Source organism: Balaenoptera ricei, chromosome 11, assembly GCF_028023285.1.
Source record: "Balaenoptera ricei isolate mBalRic1 chromosome 11, mBalRic1.hap2, whole genome shotgun sequence".
Lineage (NCBI taxonomy): Eukaryota > Metazoa > Chordata > Mammalia > Artiodactyla > Balaenopteridae > Balaenoptera > Balaenoptera ricei.
The window spans coordinates 68,467,692-68,489,773 of record NC_082649.1 but is presented as its reverse complement, the minus strand read 5'-3'; the positions used below and the strand labels follow the sequence as shown (position 1 = coordinate 68,489,773).

The 22,082-nt window shown below is 57.5% G+C and overlaps 1 protein-coding gene across 3 annotated transcripts; it reads left to right on the top strand.

The window, feature by feature from the left end:
- Window positions 1-1,349: 1,349 nt before the first annotated feature.
- On the top strand, window positions 1,350-14,273 carry MST1R (macrophage stimulating 1 receptor). Of its 3 annotated transcripts, XM_059937637.1 has the most exons (20): window positions 1,350-2,743; window positions 5,653-5,841; window positions 5,916-6,044; window positions 6,218-6,388; window positions 7,058-7,218; window positions 7,575-7,740; window positions 7,854-7,990; window positions 8,406-8,567; window positions 8,663-8,756; window positions 8,914-9,123; window positions 9,225-9,371; window positions 9,452-9,614; window positions 9,784-9,885; window positions 9,961-10,167; window positions 10,445-10,525; window positions 10,677-10,858; window positions 10,953-11,062; window positions 11,345-11,510; window positions 11,906-12,042; window positions 13,803-14,273. In XM_059937637.1, the coding sequence occupies exons 1-20, from the start codon at window positions 1,496-1,498 to the stop codon at window positions 13,981-13,983; spliced, it is 4,143 nt and encodes a 1,380-aa protein (XP_059793620.1). In that variant the 5' UTR covers window positions 1,350-1,495; the 3' UTR covers window positions 13,984-14,273. The 3 variants fall into 3 exon arrangements, with proteins under 3 accessions (XP_059793620.1, XP_059793621.1, XP_059793622.1); XM_059937638.1 differs by lacking the exon at window positions 9,225-9,371; XM_059937639.1 differs by lacking the exons at window positions 5,653-5,841; window positions 5,916-6,044.
- Window positions 14,274-22,082: the final 7,809 nt, after the last annotated feature.

The following is a 22,082-nucleotide window of genomic DNA, read 5'->3' as shown; positions in this document are numbered from 1 at the left end:
AAGGAAGGGAAAAGGGTGTTCCTGGAAGGAAGAACAAGGAGTTTGGGCTGGATGGTGAGTAGAGGAGATATTCGTAAGGTCAGGATGAATCCTGTTGGGCTGAGGGCTCCTCTCCCCACCCCCACCCGTTACCCTCCAAAGCTCTGGGACTCACAGTTCACAGGTCCCTCAGACCTCAGCCTTGGGCCACCCTGTGATGCTTTCCCTCCCTCCAGGGTCCAGGCTCACCTGACTGAAGGGGATGTCAGGCTAAGGATGTCCCCCAGGGCCCCCTTCCAGTGTTGGGGGGAGCCAGTTACCAAGGAGCAGATGCTGAGAGATGGCAAGAGCAGACCTAGTTGACTCCCCTACCCCTGCCCCGCACATATCACAGCCTGGAGAGAGAACTCTGGGTAACCACCTAGTTAGAACTACACCCTCATTTCAGAGACTGAGAGGCTGAGGCCCAGCATGGCTTACAGAGCAGGTTAGAGGTGCCCTGAGAGCCAAAGCCCATGTTTCCCTCATATCAGGGAGGCCCTGGAGCAGAGCCAGGAATGAAGGCCAACATTTTGTGTTTTATTGTCCCCATCCTACAGCTTCCACCTACTGAGGCAGCAGTGGACAGACCAGAGCTAGGATTGGGCCTCCACATAAGTTGCTTCTCCTCTGACTCTAACGTCCAGCCAACAGGGCTAGCCCCATCTTATAAATCCCACCTGCCCTGGGCAGGCAGGATGCAATGCACCATCCTGACACCATCCTGTCGCTGTCAGCCCAGGGCAGGCCCACAGAGGGATAGTCCCTGCCCACAGAGGCTAGTGCCACTCCTGGGGTCTCTCCACACCTCCCCTCTGGTTCTCCACACATTCCTGGCCTCTGTTCCCCACACGGTGGGTCCCCCAGGCCCTGCCCGGAACGAGTGTCTGAGGATGTTGCTGTATCCTGGCGCTAAGAGAAGAAATAGGCCAGGTGGTCCTCAAATGCGCTGGAGCAATACCCACCCTCACTTTGCCCAGTCGGTCGTGGGGGGCGGGACAGGACAGCTCAGATCTACTTAACCTCTCTCCAGGCCACTCCATGCACACCCACCCACAGGCCACTGAGAAAAAGGGGACCAAGTGTAGGTGTAGGACCCAGGCTTCCGAGGGCCGGGAAAGTCGAACAGGCAGAAGGGCTGGGCTAGGCCAGGCATAGAGCAGGCCCCGCCCACAGCCCCGCCCCCACACCCTGGCTCCGCCCGCCCCACCCCTGGCACTCAGACAGACTTTGCTCCAAGCACCGGCTGGGAACGGCAGCTGGGGCAACAGGTGGGGCGGCCTCTCTGCGTGTGTGTCCGCCCGCGCCAGGTGCTCAGACCCGAGGGCAGGAGAAGGCGGTGGGCATCTCAGGAGTCCCGGTGTGGTCGGTGCTCCAGGGCTCCCAGGACCGGCGCTCGACCGAACCCAGACTTCTCGTCGGCTCCCAGCCAGGCCCGGGCCTGCAGGAACCTCCGCGGGGCCCCATCTGGGCCTCGATGGAGCTCCACCCGCCGCCATTGCAACCCTTCCTGTTACTACTGCTGCTGCTGCCGCTGCCGCAGCTACCAGCGGTGCCCAAGACGGGAGGGTACTGGCAGTGCCCGCGCATCCCCTATGCTGCCTCCCGCGACTTTGACGTGGAGTACTTGGTACCCAGCTTCTCTGCCGGCCGGCCGGTACAGGCTGTGGCAACCTACGAGGGCGGCAGGGAAGGGAGTGCTGTGTTCGTGGCCACACGCAATCGCCTGCATGTGCTTGGGCCTGATCTGCAGCCAGTTGAGAGCCTGGCCACAGGCCCTGCTGGGGCCCCTGGCTGCCAGACATGTGCAGCCTGTGGCCCAGGCCCCCACGGCCCACCGGGAGACACAGATGCGCAGGTTCTGGTGCTGGAGCCGGTGCTGCCCGCACTGATCAGTTGTGGCTCTAGCCTTCGGGGACGCTGCTTCCTGCATGAGATAGAGCCCGGCGGGACAGCCCTGCACCTGGCGCCACCAGTCTGCCTTTTCTCGGCACACCACAATCATCCGGAGGACTGTCCCGACTGTGTGGCCAGCCCGCTGGGCACCCTCGTGACCGTGGTTGAGCAGGGCCATGCCTCCTACTTCTACATGGCATCCTCACTGGACTCGGCGGTGGCCGCCAGCTTCAGCCCACGCTCAGTGTCCATCCGGCGCCTCAAGGCTGACGCCTCAGGATTTGCACCAGGCTTTGCAGCACTGTCAGTGGTGCCTGAGCACCTGGCTTCCTACCGCATCGAATACGTGTACAGTTTCCGTGCAGGAGCCTTCGTCTATTTCCTGACTGTGCAGCCAGCCAACGTGGTAGACGCTCCTGGCGCCTTACACACGCGCCTGGCACGGCTCAGCGCTGTCGAGACTGACCTGGCCGACTACCGCGAGCTGGTCCTCGACTGCCGTTTTGCACCTAAACGCCGGCGACGTGCGGCCCATGAGGGCGCGCATCCCTACCCGGTGCTGCGGGCGGCCCACGCTGCTCCAGTGGGCGGGCGACTGGCCACTGAGCTGAGCATAGCCGAGGGCCAGGAAGTGCTATTCGGGGTCTTCTCGGCTAGCAGAGACAGCGGCCCAGGTGTGGATCCCAACTCTGTCGTCTGTGCGTTCCCTGTAGACTTGCTGGACACTCTCATCGAGCAGGGTGTGGAGCGCTGTTGTGAGCCTCCTGTCCACCCTGGCCTCCGGCGAGGCCTCGACTTCTTCCAGTTGCCCAGTTTTTGCCCTGACCCGGTGAGCAGAAAGAAAGGGCCCTCACTTGTGAGCAGTGTGCACATGCTTCTCTTCCAGCACTGAGAGGGTCTGGGACGGGGAGGGCAGGCAGGGAGAAGTTTTCTCTTCCACCCAATTTCTTAGGGGGTGGTGTGAGGGACTCAGCCAAACAAAGGCCACACTGGAAGCTCATCTCCCAGCCAGGCTAGACCCCGTTGCTACACCATTTTGTTCTTTCACCCTCTCACTTACCGTGGCCCCTTGCTTTTTTAGGTAATTTCCCTTGTTATGTGAAAATTGGATTACATCATAACTGTCTCTCTACCAGGCACACTTCCAAACTCTGGGTACAATGATGGTTGTCCCTTCCTACCTGCCCACCACATATACCCTTAGGGATACACAAAAAACAGCGCCCTCCCCCCCCCACAGGCAGATACTCACAAATTCACCCAGACTCACATCTACTCACCAACACGTTTTCGCTTTCCCTGTGGGAATACTTGTTTTGCTCTGCTTTCTCAAGAGGGTGGGGCAGGAGTTGTCAGAGAATGCTCCCCTCTACCTGTTGCAGAGAGCCTTCCGGGCCTTGGAAGTTGGGGGCTTGTCAGGGAGCCTGCATGCCTTGGGGTTTCCTGACCCACTCATCCCTGATTGTTCTCCATGGGGTGATTGGGGGAGGATTCAGGACATAGTGAGAGGGTGGCTTGGCTCTAGTAAATTCCAGGAGGCTCACCCAGGTCTTGTGCAAGCAACTAAACATCTGGGGATGAATAAAGGCCTAGGAGGGGCTGGTTGGATTTGGTTCACCACGTAAGAGTCCCAGACTTTCACCATAGTTGGGGCCCTTTTCACCCCAGGCAGGAGGTCTCCCAGCCTATGCTGAACTAGGTGCTCCTTCCTGCAGACCCTACCCAGGTCCTCTTCAGCCATGGTGTCAGGGAGCCAGAGCAGAGACTAAGAGGACGTTCCTTCAAATGCTTCCCTGAGGACAAACCCAAAACTTATCCCTTGAAGCCATTGAAACAGTCCCACCCTACATTACAAGAGATTAAGCCAAGGAAATGGGGTGAATGAACAAACAAATGGCATTGGACAAGTGGCCTTTCAGGGAGCTAACCCACAGTCACTGCTCTCTGAGTCTTTGGCTGCCCAGTGGCTCTGGCCTTGCTGTGACATTCTTCACTGACTCCTTTCGCTCTGATTGATGCCCCAGTGGTGGGAGAGAATTTACACACAATGAGGGGTGGGGGGATCTTCTGCCTCCCTCCTTCAACTGACTCCCTCTGGGTTGAGGAGGCCCTAGGGGTTGAGATCCCTAGTCTGGATCTGGGCAGCCCTGACTGCCCTCCTCTCCTTCTTTCTGGGGAGTCAGAACCTCTCCCTGACTTGGCTAGTGGTCAGGGGATCAGAAGACACCCAGCACGACTTGGCAGTGCAAGGCTCCAAAAGGACTAATCTCAGGCCCTGCCCACAGGCTGGTTAGGACCCCAGGCAGTGTGTGAACCAGCCTGTACAGTGTTTGTCCAGTGACTGGGCATGCAGCCTCCAGGAAGAAACCCACTGTGTGCTCATCTTGGCTGCCTTCACGAAGCCTGAGGGGCTCAGAGCTGGTACCTGCCCTCCATGGGTTCAGATGGGGTTTGAGTCTGGCGGAGTCACCCTCCTCTATGGGGCACTGGATACTTAAGTCTTTTCAGGAGGCTGGAGCCTGGAAATCCAGACAACCCTGGAAATCCAGAGCTAAAGCCCTGGAGCCCAGGGGCAAACAGGCAGCGGTGCAGCTCTGACCAGGGTAGGGCCTCTTTTCCACCCCACAGCCCCACCTGTCCCTGAGTCATACTGAAAACACCTGGCTGGCTTCCTGCTAGGGCCAGGACTTTTACTCACCTCCAGTGAGGACAGAGTACCAGTCCCCACCCACCCACCCTATAGACCCAGTGTGTGGAGTCAGGGCCCAGCTCTATGCTGAGGTCTTGTTCCCAAGACTTATAATCAGCACTGAGGTCTCAGGACTGGGTTAAGCATACTTAGTCTGATAGGGGCCTCCCATCAGCTTTGAGGAGTACCCTTAGGGCTGGCAAGGGAGGGTCCCAAGCTACTGGGCCACAGAGCCCTGCCTGCACCTTGCACCCAGCTCCAATACCCTGCATCCATACCCTCACTGCCTGGTTTCCCAGAAGCTTCCACAGCTCTGCACTGGGGCACTGAGTGTCCCCCAAACACCCTCCTGCTAAGAGCAGGGGAGAAATTAGTGTCTCCTGTTACCCGGGCCTTCAGGCCTTGGTTTATCCCTCCTGTACCCTGAATGAGGTACAGGTAGCAGCTGGAGGTACAGGAAGACCTTTGGCGTCTCAAGGAGAAAGACGATGTTACCAACCCCGTGCTGGCCAGTTAACCTCAGAGTTCAGCCCCGTGAGCAGGTGGAGAGACTGAAGCCTGAAGAGGGGACAGGGTTTGTTGAAGTGCAGGGCAGGACCAGCAGGGGGCAGGAGAGGATTCTGGTCAGGAACTCAGACTTCCGACCTGGCTCGTCTCCTGAGAGGCGATAAGGCCTTTGACAGGTGAACAAACCTCTCTGAGTCAGTTTCCTTATCTGTAAAATGGGGGTGATGAGACAACCCACTCTACAGCGTGGCTGTGAGGACAGAATGGGGTTGGCTCTGTAAAACTCAGTAACTCATTATCAGAATGGCCATGGCAGGGTAGGGCAAGGTGTAGGGGGAGCCACTGTTCCAGCCTTGGCCTTCTTCCCTGGCCTTGCTACATCTGAGAGCCCCATGGAGGCGGTGGGGTAACTGGCGGGACTGGGGCCTTCTCCAGCCAGGCCAGGTGAGGGGTGGGAGTTTAGGCTGCTGTGGTCACTGACAGAAACCCCAAGGGGTCAGTTCATGGAGATGAGTCCTGACTCCTGCCCTGACCCTCCCCAGCCTGGCCTGGTGGCTCCCAGCCCCAAAACCAGCTGCCGCCACTTCCCTCTGCTGGTCAGCAGCAGCCTCTTACGGGTGGACCTATTCAACGGGCTGTTAGGACCAGCGCAGGTCACTGCATTGCACGTGACACGTCTCGACAATGTCACAGTGGCCCACATGGGCACAGCCGACGGGCGCATCCTGCAGGTAGGTCCCTCATCTCCACGGCCCCTTGTCCCGGGATCCCTGTCCCCATTTTGCTCACAGCCGACCTGTCCCAGGTGGAGCTGGCCAGGTCTCTCAACTACTTGCTGTACGTGTCCAACTTCTCACTGGGCAGCAATGGGCAGCCTGTGCATCGGGATGTCAGTCGCCTTGGGGACCACCTGCTCTTTGCCTCTGGGGACCAGGTAAGGTGGGCAGGGTAGGGCCCGGGGCTGGGCTGTTGGGAGCACAGCTTCTCCATCAGATCCAAGGAGGCATTGACACACAGGTCCCCCCACCCTGATCTACAGTAGGACCAGGGAGTCTAAGGGGCTTAGTCTCCGCCTTCAGCCACCCCTGAGCCACCTGTCTGTCCAAGGTTTTCCAGGTACCTATCCAGGGCCCTGGCTGCCGCCACTTCCTCACCTGTGGGCGTTGCCTGAGGGCACAGCGTTTCATGGGCTGTGGATGGTGTGGGGGCATGTGCGGCCGGCAGAAGGAGTGTCCTGGCTCCTGGCAACAGGACCATTGCCCACCCGAGCTTACTAAGGTATGGCTTGCCTGGCAGGGCACAGGTAAGTGTGGGACAAACTGGGCCTGGGGTGGGGGTCAGCAGGTCTTAACCATGATCTTCCTCAGGGCTGGGATATCTTCAGTATTTACAGGGAGGACATTCTTTTTTTTTATTTTTAATAAATTTATTTATTTACTTATTTTGGCTGCATTGGGTCTTCGTTGCTGCGCATGGGCTTTCTCTAGTTGCGGTGAGCGGGGGCTACTCTTCATTTCGGTGCATGTGCTTCTCATTGCGGTGGTTTCTCTTGTTGCGGAGCACGGGCTCCAGGGCACGTGGGCTTCAGTAGTTGTGGCTCGCGGGCTCTAGAACGCAGGCTCAGGAGTTGTGGTGCACGGGCTTAGTTGCTCCGAGGCGTGTGGGATCTTCCTGGACCAGGAATTGAACCCGTGTCTCCTGAATTGGCAGGCGGATTCTTAACCACCGCGCCACCAGGGAAGTCCCAAGGAGGGTATTCTTGGCAGAGGGGATGGCACATGCAAAGACTTAGAGGCAGAAAAGTATTGAGTGAGGACAAGCAAGTGACCTAGAGTGACTGGAGTGTGGGGCAGGCAAGGAGTGTGGCAGAAAATTTAGGGGAAAGCAGACAGGGCTGAGAGTCCTGACCCATAAAGGGACTCAGGCTATCTTCTCCTCCCCTCTCAGTTCAGCCCCCACAGTGGACCCCTAAGGGGCAGCACGAGACTGACCCTGTGTGGCTCCAACTTCTACCTGCATCCTCCTGGTCTGGTGCCTGAGGGCACCCATCAGGTCACTGTGGGTCAAAGTCCCTGCCGACTGCTGCTCAAAGGCAACTCAAACCTCAGGTACGACTTGGTCCCTGCCCTTTCTATCCCTGATGGGGATAACCAAGCAGCCCCTTCCCTGTGAGACCCTGTCCTCTGCTTGTATGGGGCAAGGAGGTATGAGGCAAGCTGTAGTAGCTCTGGTTGCTTTCTGTCTGGGGGGACATCTCAGTCCCTTCTTGAGCCTACATATGCCCTACCTGTCTGTTGAGTCATGGCAAAGCTAGTCACTGCCCCGTCAGATCCTGCCGACCCTGGATGAAGCCATGGATAGAGAGATGCTATCTTCAAGCTCAGATGAGACCTGTGATTTGTGGTGGGCATGCAACCAGGCCTGTGTGACCCCTGCCTGACCTTGAGTTCCCCTGATGTCCCAGCCAAGTACCCCGGAAGGACTTTGTAGAGGAGCTTGAGTGTGAACTGGAGCCCTTGGGCACGCAGGAAGCCGGGCCTGCCAACGTCAGCCTCACTGTGAACAACATGCCACTGGGCAAGCACTTCCGGGTAGACGGCACCTCCATGCTGCGAGGCTTCTCTTTCATGGTGAGGCCACCTTTCCTTGTTTGTGCCCTTGGCCAGCTGGGCAGTTCGGGCAGGGAAGAGTTTGGAGTGGAGTGCCTCCTGCTCCAAGCTAAGCCACCTCCATGCCCTCTTAGGAACCCATGCTGACAGCAGTACAACCCCTCTTTGGTCCACGGGCAGGGGGTACCTGCCTCACCCTTGAAGGCCAAGGCCTGTCTGTTGGCACCAGCCGGGCTGTGCTGGTCAATGGGACCGAGTGCCTGCTGAAACGGTAAGTGCCAGTGGGAAAGGGGATGGGAGGCCACAGGGTCCCACATAGGGGAGCCCTCACCAGGTGGGGCTTGGATCCCCGACAGGGCAGGGGGAGGAGGGCTCAGTCACTCAGTGTAGGGAACAGGTCCAGGAAGAAGTGTCTGCTGCTCCCTCCAGCCCAGAGGTGGTTTGGGATGGCAAGAGAGCCCATTACAGAGTCCACTGGCTGCAGCCAAGGTTGTGGGGGGAACCTGTTCCCTCCCTGACTTCTTGGAGGCCTTTCTGGGACCACCCTATCTTCAGACAGACCCATGGAGTACGGGCAAGTTGGGATGACCAACAGAGGAACTGGGAGGGGTCAGCGGGGCCCTGGAGGAGTCGGGCCTAGCCATCACATGGAGGGTGCCCCTGAGCCTAATCCCCCTGTTCTGCAGGGTCAGCGAGGGGCAACTTTTATGTACCACACCCCCCGGGGCTGCTACCGCCCGCGTTCCCATTCGCCTGCAGGTGGGGGGCGCCGAAGTGCCTGGCTCCTGGAACTTCCACTACCAGGAAGACCCCATCATGCTGGGTATCAGCCCCAACTGTGGCTACACGTAAGTGCCACCTCCTTGCCCACTCTGGTCTCCTAAGAATGAGGGATCCAGCCTTGGAGAGCACCCCAAGTCCACCACCCTGCTCTCCTCCACAGTGGCTCCCACGTCACCATCCATGGCCAGCATCTGACTTCAGTGTGGCACCTCGTGCTGTCATTCCATGATGGGCGCAGGGCAGTGGAGAATAGGGTGAGTGGGCACTGGTAGCTGCCGAGTGGGCACTGGCCAGGAGGGAGGAAGGCCACACCAGTCCCCTGAGTTCCAGCCCCAGCCCATGCTGGGCTGAGGGGTCTGGGGTGGCTGTAGGTAGGATACTGGGCTAACCACTCTCGCATGTACCCAGCAGTGTGAGGGGCAGCTCCCGGAGCAGCACTGGTGCCGCCTGCCCGAATACGTGGTCCGAGGACCGCAGGGGTGGGTGACGGGGAACCTGAGTGCCCAGGGGGATGGAGCTGCTGGCTTCACACTGCCTGGCTTTCGCTTCCTGCCCCCACCTCACCCACCCAGCATGGACCTGGTCCCATTGAAGCCTGAGGAGCATGCCATTAAGTTTGAGGTAAGTGGGGGGGATAGGGGGTGGGGACAGTGGAGGGTTAAGGCTGCAGCCTGCCCGAAAGAGATGGGGGCAATGGCCAGCCCTCACGACTGTCTCTGCAGTACATTGGGCTGGGCGCTGTGGCTGATTGTGTGGATGTGAACGTGACCGTGGGTGGTGAGAGCTGCCAGCATGAGCTGCGGGGGGATGTGATTGTCTGCCCCCTTCCCCCCTCCCTGCAACTTGGCAAGGACGGTGCTCCACTGCAGGTAGGCAGCTCAGCTGGCCCTCTATGGGAAACATGGGTTGAGGACCTACAGGCTGGGCCTGAGCTGCCACCTGCCCCCAGGTCTGCGTGGATGATGGGTGTCACATCTTGGGCAAGGTAGTGCGGCCAGGTCTGGAAGGGGTCCCACAGAGCACACTCCTTGGTGTCCTACTGGCCCTGCTCCTGCTTGTGGCTGTACTGGCCACCATACTGGTCTTCAGTTACCACCAGAGAAAACAGCTAGGTGAGCTCTCCACTCCCATCCTGACCCAGCCCCACCCCCAAACTCTGACATCTCCAAGTCCCTATATCCTCTCTCTGCCCAGGCCTTAGGGGTCTGCCCACACCTCCTGGGTAGGGGTCAGCCTCTAGGAGCTTGGAGTGGCTGGCTACCTGGAGCCATTTTTCCACAGTCCTTTCTCCGAACCTGGATGACTTGGCATCCCTGGACCGCACCACTGGAGCCATGCCTCTGCCTCTGCTCCGCTCAAGCTCTGACTATAGAAATGGCCTTGGTGAGATGGTGGAGGTGTTAGAAGTTGGGACCATACTCTCTGCTCCACCAGCGCCTCATTCCCTCTCTTCCTCAGCAGCCCCTGCCATTGATGGCCGGGATTCCACCGCTCAGGTCCACAGAGCATCCTTCTCAGGCAACGGGGATGGGTCCCATGTCCCACTGCTGCGGAAAGAGTCCATCCAGCTTGGGGATCTGAACTCTGCGCTCCTGGCCGAGGTCAAGGATGTACTGATTCCCCACGAGCGGGTAGTCACCCACACTGACCGAGTCATTGGCAAAGGTATGCGGGCCAGGCCGGGTGGGGTTGGGGCTCAAGGGATAGTTGGGCAGGACTCTGAGCCTCCATTTGCTCATCTGTGAAATAGGAATTCTGTCTTCCGTGGGTTCTGGTGCAGATTAAGTGGGTGTGGGAGGGCTGCAGGCTCTGCCATCATGAGGCTGCTGCTTGTTTTTAATGTCAGGTTGGCCAGTTGGGGCTCTGAGGTCTGGTTGCCAGTGGGAGCGTGTGGTGTGAGCCCTGGGCACTGGGGCCCCTCTCACTGTCTCTCCCTCATCAGGTCATTTTGGAGTTGTTTACCATGGAGAATACACAGACGAGGCCCAGAATCAAATCCACTGTGCCATCAAGTCGCTGAGTCGTAAGTGGAGCAGAGGCTGGGAGGATACTCGTCCCTGCTGTGCTACCACTTCGCTGAGTGACCTTGAGCAGGAGACCTTTCTTCTCTGTTTCCCCATCTGACCCTTGTAAAGGGCCTCCCTGCCCTGGGCCTGACTCCAGCCTCTCTGCAGGCATCACGGAGGTGCAGGAGGTGGAGGCCTTCCTGCGTGAGGGGCTGCTCATGCGCAGTCTGCACCACCCAAATGTGATGGCTCTCATTGGTATCATGCTGCCACCTGAAGGGCTGCCCCGCGTGCTGCTGCCTTATATGCGCCACGGAGACCTGCTCCAATTCATCCGCTCACCCCAGCGGGTCAGTGCTCAGCTGGCCCTGGATTGGGGGGCTTGGGCAACAGCTGGGGATGGAGCTGCTCCGTCCTCGCCTACTGACCCACCTGTGCCCCTAGAGCCCCACAGTGAAGGACCTCATCAGCTTCGGCCTGCAGGTGGCCCGCGGCATGGCGTACCTGGCAGAGCAGAAGTTTGTGCACCGGGACCTGGCTGCTCGGAACTGCATGTGAGCAGCCATAGTGAGGTTGGGGTGAAGCCAAGGGGCAGAGCACCAGGGCGTGCAGCTAAAGGTGCCTCAGAGAGGGCCCATGCTCCAGTCCTTGCTGTGCAGCCCTGGGCATGTCCTTCCCTCTCTGGGCATGTCCTTCCCTCTCTGGGCTTCAGTTTTCCTGTCTGCCCAACGCAGACTTGAGTCAGACACTGTGGCTCAGAAACCTTGTAAGGGCCTGAAACAGGTGGGTTCAGGGCCTGGTGGGGGCCAGTCCTGAGTGTGATTCTCCCCTCCCAGGCTGGATGAGTCATTCACAGTCAAGGTGGCTGACTTTGGTCTGGCCCGCGAAGTCCTGGACAAGGAGTACTACAGTGTCCAACAGCACCGCCATGCTCGCCTACCTGTCAAATGGATGGCGCTAGAGAGCCTGCAGACCTACAGATTCACCACCAAGTCCGACGTGGTTAGGCCCCACCTGCCCCAGAGTCCACATGGCCTCAGAGAACACTTGGCCTTGCCCATTGATCTCCGAATGGTGATGAGCCCAGGGAATCCCCACGCTGGGCAGCCCCACAGCCCATTCGCCCACCTCTGGGCAGCTGTCAGGGCAAGAGGAGGCTGTGAACTCATTGGCTCCTCACAGACAATCCAGGCCCTGCCCATCCCCAGCTCTGGATGGCTCTGGTGGTGGGCGGGGACAGAGGGAAGATGCTTGTGAGGTATTGAGGAATGGGCTCTGACTGAGGGGTCGAGCCCCTCATTTCCAGCTAGAGGGCTCTGGGAGGTAGAGGACCTGGGGGGGCCCACCTGTCCCCCCCAGGGCGAGAGCTCAGTCCCTTCACCTGTCCCCTCCCACAGTGGTCGTTTGGCGTCCTCTTATGGGAACTGCTGACACGGGGTGCTCCACCGTACCCCCACATCGACCCTTTTGACCTCATGCACTTCCTGGCCCAGGGTCGGCGCCTGCCCCAGCCTGAGTATTGCCCTGATTCTCTGTGAGTATGTGGAAATGGTAATGGGGAGGGAGCTGGGCCCCAGAGACAAGGAGGGGAGGAGCGGGCTGGAGACACAGAGTTCTTGCCTGGCTCTCTGACTGACCTAGAAAGGGACCCTCTCTGGACCTCAGTTTCCTCATCTGTGGTTCCACCACCGTTCAAGTCTTGGTGCTGGAGGGATATCACGGTTGCCATGGTAACACCATTCCCAACTCAGAGTCTGGGTTGAGGCCAGTGATTTGATTTCCCAGCACTCCTCTCCCCTCACACCACCAAGAGGGGCTGTTTTCCATCTTTTCCACTTACTTAACCTCAAGGAAAGGTTCCATTAGCTCTCACACTAGCTCCCTCCACGTCTCCAGATTAGAATTTTTTTTTTCATTGGATATAGTTTCAGATTCCCTGTTCCCAGAGGCATGGCAGCAGCTGTGTTTCATCAGTGCCTGTCGGGTGGTTCAGCTTCATAAGCAGCATGCATGCCTTAGCCGTGCTGAGGTCTTTGAGGTTAGAACAGGAAGAACCAGGTCATAGGTAAAGGTGGTTGATGATTACTGTCTCACTCAGCTTGTGCTCCAGAAGGGTATGAGTAACCCTTCCTCACAGCCCTGCCTGCCTTGATTTTGCTTTTTATTATTTATTTCACTAATGAACCTGGTTCAAAGTAAGGGAAATTAACTTCACTGCCTATCTGCCTCCGGGTCAGCCTCCCTGAAGCAGATTCTGAGATGGAGGTTTACATGCAGGGGGTTTATTGGTAGGTTGGGGGCGAGGGAAGCAGGACTAGGTAGGGGGAGAAGTTGGACTGTGATGCAGATGCAACAGAGGCTGCAGTCCATCCCCTGGGGACCCCTGGAATTGGGATGGCCCTTCAGAGTTTTCTGAAATTGAGACCAAGGGGCCCAGGTCTTTGCTCCAGACATTCATTCGTCACTGCTTACAGATGCCCCTGTGGAAGGAGTGTGAGCTTGGAGGAGGCATTTCTTTTCTGCCTAGGGCAGTTCCTAGAGGGGGCCTCAGCCAAGAGCCATCAGAAGTCACAGGGAGAATGAAGGGGGGAAACTAGGTGGCATACCATAGCATCCTCCATACTAGGGGAAGTCCCTTCTCTCTGGGCTTCAGTTTCCTCATCTGCAAAGTTGGAATGATAACAGTACCACCTTCAGAGGTCTGAGAATTACACGAGATTACTGTGTGTAGGTCACTTTTAGTATCATTTAAGGCAGGGATGACATTTCCAAGATAAAGGGTCATGTATTAGGACCCAACAGACAAACCTAGAGAAACTCTGCTTGGAATCCATGGTGCCATGAGCTGCCCCACACATCTCAGGGCTTTTAATCCCCATTTCACTGGACCTGGGCTTCCTTCCTAGAAGACGTGATGATAACCATGATAGCTTGTGAGCTGGGCCCTAAGCTAAGAACTTCATAGGCATCCTCTCACTTTATGCCCCAATAGCTCTGTGATTAGAGAAGACTCCAGAGGCACAGACAGGTTAAGGAACTTGCTCAAGATCACATAGCCCAGGTCACAGGACACAGGAGTCCAGCCTCGCAACCCCTGAGGCAATTTGAACTCTGCCAGGGTGGGAAGGCAATCATAACAAGAAGAGCTGCCCCTAATTGGCTGATGCAAGGCACCAGGCCCTGTCACCCGCTGTCCATCCCATGTGGCCCACCAGGGGGCTAACAGCAGGTGGATAGCCCAGAATCTCTGGGTAGGGGTGCACTGTGCCCCTCATGTTTTCCTCTACCCGGTAGGTACGCAGTAATGCAGCACTGCTGGGCTGCAGACCCTGCAGCACGACCCACCTTTGGAGCACTGGCAGGGGACGTGGAATGCTTGGTGGCCACGTTGCGAGGGGACCACTACGTGCAGCTGCCTGTGGCCTACGTGAACATGGGCCCTGGTGCCTCTGACAAGGCAGACATGCCCTTGTAATAGTCGCCATCCCCGCCAGTGCACAGGAACATAGGTGGCCCAGCCCCTCTCAGAGCCACCAAGGCCCACGTGACCTGAGCCCCAGGCAGGTCTCGGGGGGTTGGACCTGCATAGCGGTGGGAGTTAACCCCAAGCTGCCTCTGGGCTGGCCTCTGCCCTGTCCCCGTCCCTGCCCCTTAACCTTCAGGGGCACAGGAGGGCTGCAAGGCACATTGGTCTCTCACTCCCCAGTGGGGACCACTGAGGGGATCCCTGATGCAGTGAGTATTTATGGAGTGTCTGCTGTGTGACTGGCTGCTGGGCACAGGGGACTCGGTGGTGACCACTGGCCCTTAAATCAGTAAGTGAACAAATAAATATTTAATTACAAATTGTGGTAAATGCTATGAAAGAAAAAGACAGGCTGCTTTGAGGGAATGGAGGACAGCCTTAGACACATGAATAGAGAGGTAAGGGAAACCACCCCAGTAGGTGACATTTTTGCTGAGACTTTGTCAGGTGGGAACTGTGCCAGAAGCGGTCGGGGGAAGAGAGTTTTTGGCAGAGTGAACAGCACTTGCAAAGACCCTGAGGCTGGAAAGGGGTTGAGTCAGCAAGAAGGCTCCAGAGAACAGGAAGGGGAGGCCAGGCCCAAATCCAGGTTACAGGGTCCTGGGGACTTTTGGATGGAACCGAGAGGGGTGGGTTGAATACCCAGATATGCAGCAGCCAGGTTGGCTTCTCCTATTGCCCAGTCTGTCTGTCCCATTCCCCAGGCCCTAACCCCACTCCAGGGCTCCCTGCTCCACCTGCAGCCTTCCCTCAACTCCCCCCGCCACACCCCCGCCACTGATAAGTCGTGGAGACTTGCTCCCCTTCCCCCCAATCCTACCAGCATTGCTCTTGCAGCCTTGAAAGAGATGAGCCAGCAGCAAGGCCTCAGCTCCACACTTTCAAGGCACCAGCTTCGAGGTGCAGACTGCTCAGGCTATTTATACTCGTCAAGGCCACTGTACAATACCCACTAGAGGGGCAGGCTCCACCAGAGAAGGAGAACAGCTTCCTCCTTGTACTATCCCTCCCCCGTGCCCTCAGTGCTGAGGGGGCCGCTGGGCTCTGCTGGTGTGGATAACTGGAGTATCAGGGTGACTGAGCCCGGGACATGCACTGTGGTGGTTCCTCTCTCTCTCTTTTTTTTAAAAATATTTATTTATTTATTTGGTTATGCCGGGTCTTAGTTGCAGCAGGCAGGCTCCTTAGTTGCGGCACGTGGGCTCTTTAGTTGTGGCATGCAAACTCTTAGTTGTGGCATGCATGTGGGAGCTAGTTCCCTGACCAGGGATTGAACCCGGGCCCGCTGCATTGGGAGCATGGAGTCTTAACCACTGTGCTACCAGGGAAGTCCTGGTTCCTCTCTCTTGCTCAGGTCCCCCATGGCCTCTATCTCATCAGTTGGGAGACCCTGGCTCACCCTAAGGGGCGTAGGCTCCCTTCATTTTGAGTCCCCAGCTCTTTGCCCTGTCATGCATGGAATCCTGGGTTTAGGCAAGAGCTCCCTGGTAAGCAGAGTGGGGGTCTCCTTGGGACTGGAGCTGCCTAGTGGTTTTCTACCCATCTGTTGCCTACTCTGTCACCTCAGGCCAGAGGGAGGCCCAAATATGGGGACCCAAAGGACTCTGAGGACAGGGGTAAAGCTTAAAAGGAGACTCTCACGCTCAAGGGCAAGGGTCTGAAGATCAGGGCCCTATGAGCTGGAGAGGGGAAGAGATGGACTCCGTCTTCCTGTTTACCCCTGCACCTCTGATGCCCATGAGTGCAGGCACAGAGGAGGTTGTAGCCTTGCATGCTCTGCCAGGGACACTTGGGCTCTCTCTCCCCCATTGTGTCACCCCTGAGGCTGGGAGAGAGGTGAGTGGAATGTCCTGGAGCACTCCCACAGCTGTGGTCCCCGTACCAGTTGGAAAGGACTGTCTCCATCCCTCCAACTGGTAGTCCTTGTGCCCTAACCTCATCTTTGGGATCTAAGGGTCACCCAGGGCTTGGAGCTGGGTGGGGAGTGAGAAGAAGGCTCAGAGGCTTCACTGAAGCTGGACTGAGGCTCCTTCCCCACTGGGCCTCTGCAGCTTGTGGACCATGGGCTTCTCTGTTCATAAGAGAGGGACTCAGAGAGAAGGGGGTCTCTGGATGGGAGGGAAGCTTAGTGAGGAGAGGAGTCCCAGAGAAGGGAGATGGAAGAAACTCAGGGGATGTCAGGTTTCCTGTGTAGCCAGAATGTGGGGCTTTGGGCCTGTTTCTGGGCCAAGGGCCTCCAGGGCCAGGATTCTCCAGGGAGGGGACACAGTTAAGCAGGTGCTTGCCACAGCTGCACCCCCTCTCCCTGATGCTGCAGCCCCCAAGCTCTGAACTCTTTTCTCAGAGCCACTTGATAGTCCTAAGTCCATCTGGAGTGTCGGGAGCTGGAACTACTTCAGGGTTCCAATTCCTGACTGGGCCACCAGGAAGGAGAAGAAGGGACGGTAGGTTCTAGGCCCCCTGATGGGCTGGGGGGACCAGGAGTTTTCTGAGTGGTTTCCAGGGCTAATGAAGGCTGGACTGCCTTTGCCTTGGGGGAGGCCTGAATAATGGTTGGTCCAAGGAGAAGGTTGCTGGTGGCCCTGGTGGGCCTGGGCGTGACACTAGGGTGGGATGGGGTGAGCACAGGTTTCTCCCAGGGCTTTGGGAGCCCAGCATTGCCATCATGAGCTGTGGAGAGAGGGTGTCAGTTCCTCTCCTCATCTCCAGTGGGGCTGGGGCCCAGCAGGTGCCAACAAAGGCTGGAGGAAGGCCAGGATGGGAGCTGGGGCTGAGGAAGCAGCAGATGACTCACATCCTCCTGATTGCCCACTGGTGTCGCTGTTGTCTGGCACCTGGAGGGCAAGCATGGGGTAGACCGACCTGCTTTGATAGGGGACCATGAATCTGGTCTGAGATTCCCCTTATGCCGAAGTCCCAGCCTTTCAGAGAATTTCCTCAGGGATCCATAGGCTCTCTAGGGGGTCACACCTGAGGGTTCTAGACACAGCCCCATTTCAAATCCTGAGAACTTTCTGGGACAGTGGCTTCATCCGTCACTCCCTTGGTGCAGCCCATGAGGTCCCGGGTCCACCTCTGGTGCCGTTTCATGAACTAACTCCCTGCACCTGTAGGAGAGAGCAGGATCCTCCAGTGCTGGGTGGGGTTGGGGGACGTGGGCACTGCTGGGAGTGTCTGAGGCTCAGGAAGGCCTGGGATGCACCTCTCACACTTATTGCCTCTGCCTGGAGAGAAGCAGCCCCAGGAATCGGTAGCTGAGCGCTGATCCGGTATCTGCCAGGCCCTGATGAAAAACACTGTTTACTCCATGCTGGGCTGGAGAACTCTCTTCCATGAAGACCCCAGGAACCAAGCATCTCTTCACTCAGAGCCTCTGTTCTGCCCGTGTGAGGGTCCAACCAGCTTGGAGGTGGAGCTACTCTGGCCTGGAGGAGGGGGGATGACTTGATGAACCACCCCCAGCATTCCCCATCCGGCACAGGGGGGCCAGTTGAGCCTCAGTCTCTCCCTCCATTCTTTTGGGGTTTGTTCCAGTTGGGGTTTTTAACCCAATGAGCCTAGATGCCAAGAGAGCCCAGTACCAGCTCCTGTCCCTCCACAGCTACCCATTCCCCCACAATTTCTGCTCCACCCATCCTGCAGCCCAAACCTTAGAAGGGAAGCAGAGGCACTAGTGGTCCTGAGAGCCAGCCTTTGCTGGGCAGGTGGCAGGAGAGCCCTTGTATTTGGCCCTCGCCTGTCTCACTGTTGCTCTGTGGGAGCTTGAGGGCCAGGCCCATGATGGTTCCTATTCTGAGCTCAGGTGGTAGGAGCTGAGGGAAGTTGCTGAATCCCTGGGGCTCAGCATGGGCAGAGGCAGAGGGAGCATGAGAGCCAGGCGCATCCTTGCCTCCTCTCCAATCTGTTGCCTTTCTTGTTGGTTTAGCCGCTTGCACAATTGTGGTCAGTCTTGGACTGGGCAGTTGGGATGTGGGAATGCATCAGGGAAGGCAGGGGACTCAAAAGCAGCAGCTGTTGGCCAAGATCACAGGATTTAATCAGCTTTGAAGCCAGAGCTCCCTCTCTCATGCTACAAGTCCACCCCCCTGACAGGCTCCATGCGGCCTGGACCATGGAGACTTAGAGACCCCCAGAAAGTCAGCTCCACCCCTGAGCTCCACCCCTGGGCTCCACGGTAGTGACAGCTTCAGCCAGGCATCGGTCCTGCTGACATGTCTCTCCAAGCTGGGGAGGCCCCTCTTCAAAGGGGGAAAGGAATTGTTTGGGCTGCCCCAGTCACTCTGCCCACGTGTGCTCCTGCCCTGGTCTCTCTGACTCAGCCGTCTGTTCTTTTTTTTTAATTTATTTACTTTATTTATTTATTTTTGGCTGTGTTGGGTCTTCGTTGCTGCGCGTGGGCTTTCTCTAGTTGCGGCGAGCGAGGGCTACTCTTCATTGTGGTGCGTGTGCGCGTGCTTCTCGTCACAGTGGCTTCTATTGTTGCAGAGCACGGGCTCTAGGTGCACGGACTTCAGTAGTTGCAGCACACGGGCTCAGTAGTTGAGGCATGCGGGCCCTAGATCGCGCGGGCTTCGATAGTTGTGGCACACGGGCTCTAGAGCACAGGCTTAGTAGTTGTGGCGCACGGACTTAGTTGCTCCGTAGCATGTGGGATCTTCCCGGACCAGGGCTCAAACCCGTGTTCCCTGCATTGGCAGGTGGATTCTTAACCACTGTGCCACCAGGGAAGTCCAGCCATCTGTTCTTAAAGTCGCCCCCACCCTCCACTGGGCCCGGGTTCCTCAGGGACCCTGAGGGAGGGCAGCTCTCCCTACATCCCCTTCACAGGTGTGGTTGGAGGTCTTTTCTTGCTGGGCATGAAGTTCTGCCTCCTCCCCCCACTCCCCGCTGCTGGCTCCTGGATGGGAGGCTGCTCCCAGGGAGGGTGAGAGGAGCTGCCTGCAGCCCCTAAGCCAGCTGTGGACAGCAGTCGGGGGGGTGCCTGTGCTGTTGTCCTCCCTCCTGGCTGGTGCGGCTGGCCATCTTTCACGCAGAGTTACGTAAGCTTGAGTCAATTGGAGCTCAGAGCGGTTCATTGTGGGCTATTTTTAAGCTGTAACACATCACAGCAGAGGGGTCACTGCACCATGGCTTGCAGGGAAGGTTGTTTAAACATCTGTTATTTAAATTTCCCTGTGCCTTAAAGCTCAAAAGCCATGTCTTCCTGCACTCTCGGGTTCTGCCTTTCACATGCCAGATGAGGAGTGGATTATCACCCCTCACCCTGCCATAGTTTCCTCTAGGACTGGGGTTTTCTGTACCATGACTGCCTTTCTTTGGGGTGAAGCAGGGGGGCAGGGAGAAGGTGCCAGCTCCTTCAAACATGGTGCTGCCTCCATGGAATGGGTGCATCCTGAACAGGAGAGACTGCCAGGGAAGCAGGAAGTTAGAGTTCACAGGGAGGAGAGGAAAACACAGACAGAGTGCTGGGTATAGAGCTGAGAGACAGACAGAGGGTACAGCCTTCCTCCTGGGGGCTTTGGTTTCCCATCAGGACCCAGAGAGGGTTGATCACAAGGTCCTTGTGGGTCTCTTCAGAAGCCTGCCTCTGCTTGGGCTGAGCTCCTACCTGGAGTGCCCTCCCTCCACAGACCTAAGTGCTACCCACGTGCAGCCTCTGGGACAGAGGGCTGGTGTCTGAGCCCTTGGACAGTAGGCAGAGATGAACCTCTGGGAAAACAGGCATTGCTTTTCACTCCATTATCAAGTGGTTGGCTGCACTGGGAGCCCTTTAAGGCTCCTTTTTTATTATTTATTTATTTATTTTATTTATTTATTTTTGCCTGCGTTGGGTCTTCGTTGCTGCACGTGGGCTTTCTCTAGTTGCAATGGGCGGGGGCTACTCTTTGTTGCGGTGCGCAGGCTTCTCATTGCAGTGGCTTCTCTTTGTTGCGGAGCACAGGCTCTAGGCGCGCGGGCTTCAGTAGTTGTGGCTCGGGGGCTCTAGAGTGCAGGCTCAGTAGTTGTGGCGCACGGGCTTAGTTGCTCTGCAGCATGTGGGATCTTTCTGGACCAGGGCTTGAACCCGTATCCCCTGCGTTGGCAGGCGGATTCCTTAACCACTGCACCACCAGGGAAGTCCCTAAGGCTCCTTTTGATCCTAGATTTTTGGAGATGTCCAGAGTCTTCCCAGAGTACAGGGAGGGGAAGGCAGGTAGACTGGAAGAGTGCAGGGCCAGAGACTTGACAGAGCTGACTCCTGAGAACACAACAGAGCCCAAAATATGTCTGTGTTGGAGAAGCAGGTCTGGGAGACTTGGCTGGTCGTGAGGTAGAATGGGGCCTTCTGTGCCTCTCCTCTTGATGTCCTTCCTGCCCACCATCCTCAAGGTCTCCTAGGTAGGAGCATTCCAGTCTGATCCACTGGGAAGGAGGGTTTCTCAGAGTGAGGTGACCGTCCCCATCTCCTGAAGCCTGACCCTCTCCACAGGGTTTGGGGCCTTCCCCCAAGCCTGCCGGGAGCGGGTCAGGTGAAGTGTGAAGGGAGGCAGTGCTGGAACCCGCCCTCACAGAGGAGCCTCTGTATGGCCTCGCCCTCAGACTGAGCTCCTTCCTGTTGCTTCCTGGCCCCTCCATCCCAGACAGCCCTCAGCCTGGGGAATGGGCTCAGCGTGGGGGAGGGGCTCTCCAGGTTGCCATGGTAACATGTTGGCCCTCCTCACTTTCCAGAATCAGAAATAGAATTGGATGCCCTTCTTCCTGGTGAGAGACTATTTAAAAACATGTTGGGGGGAGGGGTACAGGGGCAGTGTCCCTGCCTGATGGGGGGGAGGGGATGGGGGGGATGGGGGGTGGGTGCAGGAGGGGGCTGGGTAGAAGGGGTCCAGCCTGGGATCCTCTCTAACTGCCTGCTGCTGGATGAAGCAGAGGGGCTTCAGCCAGCCAAGAATTCTGAGTACAAAAGACTCAGCCTGGTCCCACAGGGTATGTAACTAGCCCCTACTCAGCACTGACAGCCTCCTGGGAGGCACTGGCTTAGTGCCCCCCAGGAAAATGTCCCCTCCCAGGCCTGAGCCACCTGCTAAGCTATTGGGAGGAGGAACAGGGCCATGTGGGTTACAGCTTGGGTGGGGGCTTGGGGCTGCAGCACTCGGAAGGGAGGCATGTTTGCTCCCCTCCAGCAGGGTCCATGCCAACGTGGCCCTGCGCGTGACACCCGTGATGGCACCGTAGTTTCCTGAAGTGTGGGTCCAGAGCCTGGTGGCCTGGCTTCGGATTCTGGCTCTACAACTCACTAGCTGCAACCTCTGTGAATTCTCTCTCCTCCCTGTGCCTTGATTTCGTCATTTATAAAATAAGGGTGACAGCACCCGGCTCTTGTTGAATTGCTGTGAGGCTGGGTTACAGTGCTCAGCACTGCCTGGCACAGGGGAAAGGCCCAGTCAATAGCAGTCACTGTTCTTATTGCTATAAGGGGTGTTTGCTTCCCAGGTGGGAAAAGTCTTCTCCTCTCTCCAGGCTGCCTTCTTTGGTCTTTCCTTCGTGGGCCACACCCTTCTCAGATCAGTTGTTCATGAGGACTCCAGCCCTGAAAGGGAGGATTATGCCTCACTTCCGCAGGAGTGGGGGGATGGCTCAGTGGTCAGACAGGCAGGGACTTTCAGGGCCTCCCTCCATGCTTCTCCAGCCCTCCCACAAACACAGGAGGCTGCTACTAGCATCTCTGTCATGGGGAAAAACAGAACAAAATTAAAAAACAGTTTGCTTGGGGCCAGAGATTAATGAAGTTAATAGTGTTCAGCAAGTATGTGTGTGTGAATGCACACATGTGCAGACCACAGACCCTTGGGCTCTGCCACCTTCCTGGGCCATAGTGTGTGGCGAGCAGCAGTGTCCAGACACATCTGTCCCCATTCTTAACTGAAGGCAGCATCTGGGGAAGGGGGAGGGGGTCCGGGGGCCTGAGACATGGCTGAGTCAGGCTTTGCCCAGTGCCGAGTCAGGAAGGTGCAGATGAAGCACAGAGCTAGCCTTGGTCCCTGGTCACATCGCTTCACACCCCACGGCCA

Bases quoted from the DNA above. Each gene is read 5' to 3' on its own strand.
- MST1R (XM_059937637.1), top strand. From the start codon at position 1,496: ATGGAGCTCCACCCGCCGCCATTGCAACCCTTCCTGTTACTACTGCTG. The intron at 7,219-7,574 runs GTACGACTTGGT...CTGATGTCCCAG, and splicing joins AAAGGCAACTCAAACCTCAG to CCAAGTACCCCGGAAGGACT. The intron at 8,757-8,913 runs GTGAGTGGGCAC...TGTACCCAGCAG, and splicing joins GCAGGGCAGTGGAGAATAGG to TGTGAGGGGCAGCTCCCGGA.